The 5485-nt window shown below is 44.2% G+C and overlaps 1 protein-coding gene across 1 annotated transcript; it reads left to right on the forward strand.

Moving 5' to 3' along the window:
* The first annotated feature begins 477 nt into the window (after positions 1-477).
* ascl1b (achaete-scute family bHLH transcription factor 1b) lies at positions 478-1948 on the forward strand. The gene has a single exon (XM_010793723.1). It carries the CDS (start codon positions 600-602, stop codon positions 1194-1196), a length of 597 nt encoding a protein of 198 aa, XP_010792025.1. The 5' UTR covers positions 478-599; the 3' UTR covers positions 1197-1948.
* Positions 1949-5485: the final 3537 nt, after the last annotated feature.

A 5485-nucleotide genomic window follows, 5' to 3' on the forward strand; every position in this document is an offset into this window, starting at 1 on the left:
GGGGAAGACGGATAATTTGAAGACTTGCCAGGGGTACATTGTCAAATTCAAAAGGCATTTCAAAGAACCAAACCATTCACTTTTTTTTTATATTCTCTCTTCTTTTTTCCTTCTTTCTCCGTCTTTTTTTTGCCTTGCCTTTCTTTCTTTTCGCACGGTTGCAGGCCGTTTGAATCGACCAATGGGCCTTCAAGTTAGAGACATTGGAATGTAAATGAGCCCAGCGCGTGCTCCCTGGGCAGTGAAAGCTCGGGATTGTTTATTGAGCTCCCGGAGCCACGCGCCTGGCCCGGGGGAGTCGGCGTGTAGAAGAATCACACAGCGGGGGCGGGGCCTCGCGACGAAGCGTGCGTCTCCGAAAAGGGGTGGGTGGGGTGTGTGTTGGGGGCGCGTGTTGAAAAAGAGGAGTGCTGCCAAAGTTTGGGTCAGATCGGCTCGTGGAGTAAGCAGTCAAGAGAGACTTGGACTAGAGTTAGCCACACGGTCCCCACGCGAAGGACACGAGAGCTGTACACTGCCAACCCTTCCCACTCTTTGGTCCCACTGTTAGAGGCTGCGCTCGCCCTCTGCATCCATCACTTGTGACAACTGTCAGCGAGATGGAAACTACAACCATCACCACCACGCAGACTGCATTCTCCTTTGGACTTACCGAAAGGCACCAAAGCCTGAGCCTGCACGCGCCGGCCCAGGATTGCGCTGACCCAAGCAACGCTGCTGACTTCCAGAGTAAAACCAAGGTGCTGAAGAGACAGCGCTCCGAGTCGCCGGAGCTCCTGCGCTGCAAGCGGCGTCTGAGCTTCAACGGGCTGGGCTACTCCATCCCTCAGCAACAGCCCGTGGCTGTGGCGCGGCGGAACGAAAGAGAGAGGAACCGGGTCAAACAAGTCAACATGGGCTTCCAGACTCTGCGTCAGCACGTGCCAAACGGCGCTGCCAACAAGAAGATGAGCAAAGTGGAGACCCTGAGGTCTGCGGTGGAGTACATCAGGGCTTTGCAGCAACTCCTGGACGAACATGACGCTGTGTCTGCTGCTTTCCAATGCGGGTTGCCATCCCCTGCAATCTCCAACAGCTACTCCGCCGAACCTGAGTCGCCTCACTCCACCTACTCATCAGACGAAGGCAGCTATGAGCCTCTGAGCTCTGAGGAGCAGGAGCTGTTGGACTTTACGACCTGGTTCGACCGATACTGAGGCGGACAGCATCATGAACACAGCAGCGTCTGTGCGTAAAAGCGGCTGACTTATTTCAGAAATGCTGACAAAGACTTGGTAATGGCTTCAGATCAGTCTCGCCCTCAGTGCTTGGAAGTGATCTGTTGCCTCCCTCCCTCACCCGGGCTGATTCTGCAGGAGCAAAGCAATAGTAAGAAAGCGAGAGAGAAAGGGAGTGAAAGAGAGGGAGCCCTGAGCATGAACCGTCGAACCTGAAGTTCCCACAAGCAGGAGGGAGTTTGGACTTCACGTCAGCACGTGGAAGTAAAGAAATGTTGGTGTTATGTTTGAATAAGTGCAATTAATACGTGACACAGCATGCTCTGCTGAGACTTATGAGTGTTTCATCAGAGCAGACTGCCTTCCTCAGCTGCCACGTCTGTGGGAAGGCACAACAAAGATGACAGACTTTTCCAGGGATGAACATTGTTTCTTTCAAAAGTGTATCGTGCAACGTATTGTTTTAACATGAAGACATATTTTTGTACAACTGAGTCAAACACACAATGTTCTTGATCAACAGCCACTGACACTTTCTCTGACAGTGTTGTGCGAGCCGGCTGTCAGTGAGGCAGTGAGTTGGCATGTGTGAGTTGAGTGAATGGACAGCAATATCAAGGCTACTACCTGTGACAGTAGTTTTGTTTGTTTTTTATAAGAAGTGGTGAGGAGACCTTTATCAATGTATGCACTTGTTCTCCATTTCCTTTAGCCTAAAATGTAAATATTTGATTTGAACAGATATATTTTGTGTAAAACAAGTTTTATAAATAAATATGAATCTATTTATATGATATACTTTTGTATTGGTTTGGTTCTTCAGTTGATATTGCACACGTTTGTGCTCAGATGTGTGTGTGTGTGTGTGTGTGTGTGTGTGTGTGTGTGTGTGTGTGTGTGTGTGTGTGTGTGTGTGTGTGTGTGGGGGGGGGGGGGTAATTGAGCAAACCAGGGAGCTTCTCTTCTATTCGGAGCCCCTGTATGACCTTTTCCCGACTTGCATGGGCACACGGGGGGAAATTGCGCAGCTGAGTGAGCACTCAATAACCATTATAGACGTGCACCTTCTACAGCGCTTTGTCTGCATTCAGGACGGGGAGATTAATATTACGTTTCATGCATTGCATTGTTTCTTTTGCGTACTCTGCCCTTATCCAATAGCCCAGAGCGCATGGAGCGTAGTGAAAGAGGGAGGGGGGAGAGGGGCTGCAATTCACTCCTCTCAAAGGGTATAGACACTTTGAAATACGGCCCGGGGAAAGTCAGCGAGACAATAAGAGGGGTCAAAATTCTTATTGCCCGATTGAGATCAATCTAAATAAAACCTGGGGTTGTAGACTAGTTGTATCCCCAACTGTGTTTTTCATGGAGCACACAGCCCAAGCAAAAAGCCCGTCTCCTGCAAAATGGGGAGCACAACAGCACATTGTGAGCGCTATTGTGTGAGCCTTTGCGCCTCATTATGCCAATTATAGAAGATCTTCCATTGTAATTAAACACTGATGCCAAATTCAGCGAGGCAGAACGAAAAATAACGAGTTTAATTTCACCTGGTGCTCTCTGTGGGAGTGGAACATTGGGAACAAGAGAGGCCGATTAAACATGTGATTATTGCTATAGTATTTTTAAATTTATTCAAATACTGAAATAGGCAACATTATATCAGTCAACATAAATACAACAAACATAAATAATAAAGTGGTGGGACAGGACAGCAGAACTTCTGAAATCTTACACAAAAGTTATATTTATTTTTGTATCTGAAAGTGTGCCACAGTCATCACACACACACACACACACACACACACACACACACACACACACACACACACACACACGCACACGCACGCACGCACGCGTACGCACGTACGCACGCGCGCACGCACACACACACACACACACACACACACACACACACACACACACACACACACACACACACACACACACACACACTGCAGCCTGCAGGTGTGAGCCACGTGCCTTTACTCGGTGACAAAGGGGCTCGAGCGCTCCCATTGGTTAATGGCTCGCGTATGTGAGCCCTGTCGGTGAAAGCAGTGTCAAAATCCAACAAGTGATAAATGACATTAATTACGCTCTGCTTTATAACCCTCTACGTCACTCGGAGTCTCAAAGACACATCAATGCTGGCGAAAAATACCCCGCTGCTCCATTATAATAATTTTGAAAGTTCTGATGTCCTTCAGAGTCAGGCAGAGGCCAGGGCACAAAGTGAAATACGCACTTGTCTCTTGTCTTCTAAGATGGATTTGCAATTTTCTCCTCAGCCTTAGGGAGAGGGCGAAAATAGATGTATTCATGTCATCTTGTCCGTGGGTCATTTTCACTCTGACAATACATAAGGGCGATGTTAATTTTGGCGTAATCCAATGGTGAAATCAATCACATGCAGCTCATTTATGCATAGGTTTTCTTTCGCGAAGCCATGATGTATGCATAAACCATTGAAACGCCAAATGCACACAAACCCAGCATTTAGTATGGGCTAAACTGGCAAGAGTGGGGTGGTGAAGGGTCATCTGTTGCTCTGCATGCAGTCATAAGAGTGCTCATGGACTTTTAAGCCTTTCGTCTGAACAAGAGGCCGTCAATCATTTCAGTGTGTGCGTAAATTGCTAGTTGCTGAAATAATTATAGCGTTCAAACTTCGTTTCTTTCATGTTGTGACGCCCTCGGCAAAAAAAGGTTTAGCACTGTGTGTAGCCACGACATTAATAATTTCAGACGTAGACAATATTTACATGATAACAGTCTAACTGCCACTAATAACACAACTGTTTTCTTTCAGCATGTAGGGATCGTTCATTTGGAAATAAAGCATCAGAAATTAACAAAGAAATAAATAAAACTATATTGTTTGTTTGTTGTTCAACTGCACTAAAATGTGAGCTAGCAGATCAAATTATTTTTGAATATTATTTGTGTTGGTCCATCAATTGTACCAATTCCTACTTATTGAATTTTCACTTATAAAATGCCTCAATTTAAAGGCTCCACCTCTGAAACACCTTCATATTTAATATAATAATAGATTACTTTTCAACACCTCTGGGTATCACATTTACAGCTGGGGTGACTTGCACCAACAAAGGAGCTCAAGTGGTCAATCGTCCTAATGGTTGCTCTGGTGTTGACACATTGTTTTTTTGTTTGTTTTACCAGCAGTTCTACATCATGGTCTTTGCAAATAAGCCAAAAAAGGTTTTATGAGATTAATGAATTTCCAGAAGGACATTTGTTTGATTTGTTTGAAGTCACAAGAGCAGAACTCTTGATCATACGATCTGGAATGACTTTAACATAATATCAAAACACATGACTCATGGAAGGTCATTTAGGCGATTACAATATTTTTCTCGGCTGTGTTGATATTGAAGTAGATAACAATACTGAATCAGAATGGCTATAGAAAAGTTGCTGAAGTTACATTCAGAAACTGGAAGATGTGCCTGCTGGCCTCATCCTAAAGCCCAGAGCCACATTACATGTAGAGCAACAGGTGCATCAAGAACGGTATCATTTATCTCAACATGCATTACTTAACAACAACCAGACCTTGGTCTCTGATTATTTAAACATCACAATTATTACAAAACAAACGTTTTTTATTTGGCTTTGTGAGACAAAACACATTTCCACACAAATGAACTTGAATGCAAATTCCCCATACATTTATTTTTGCAGACAGATGTTAAAGTCCTGACTAACACTAAGAAAGTGGATCACATCACTCCTGTTCTGAAGTCTTTACACTGGCTTCCTGTCTGTCAAATAATGGATTTCAAAAATACTGCTGCTGGTTTATAAAGCTTTGAATGGTTTAGGCCCAAAAATACATTTCTGATCTACTGCTAAATTATGAACCATCCAGATCTCTCAGGTCTTCTGAGACTGGTAAGCTTTCTGTCCCCTGAGTCAGAACTAAACATGGAGAAGCAGCGTTCAGTTATTATGCTCCAAATATCTGGAACAAACTCCCAGAAACCTGCAGGTCCGCGGCAACTCTGACTACTTTTAAATCCAGGCTGAAGACTTTTATTTTTGCCGCTGCTTTTAATTGAACTATTCATATCTTAAACTGCACTGTAACTTTTATCCATGTATTTTTTCTTGTAATGTTTATTTTATTATCTTTGCTTTTTTAATGTTGACGATTTGTTTGAATGTGTTACAGTAGAAATTTGTATGGAAAAGTCTAAAAATGTTATTGTGAGTTGTATATACAGAGCTCCTGGAACCTGTAT

This window comes from Notothenia coriiceps, unplaced genomic scaffold (genome assembly GCF_000735185.1).
Source record: "Notothenia coriiceps isolate Sejong01 unplaced genomic scaffold, NC01 NC01_scaffold00037244, whole genome shotgun sequence".
NCBI lineage: Eukaryota > Metazoa > Chordata > Actinopteri > Perciformes > Nototheniidae > Notothenia > Notothenia coriiceps.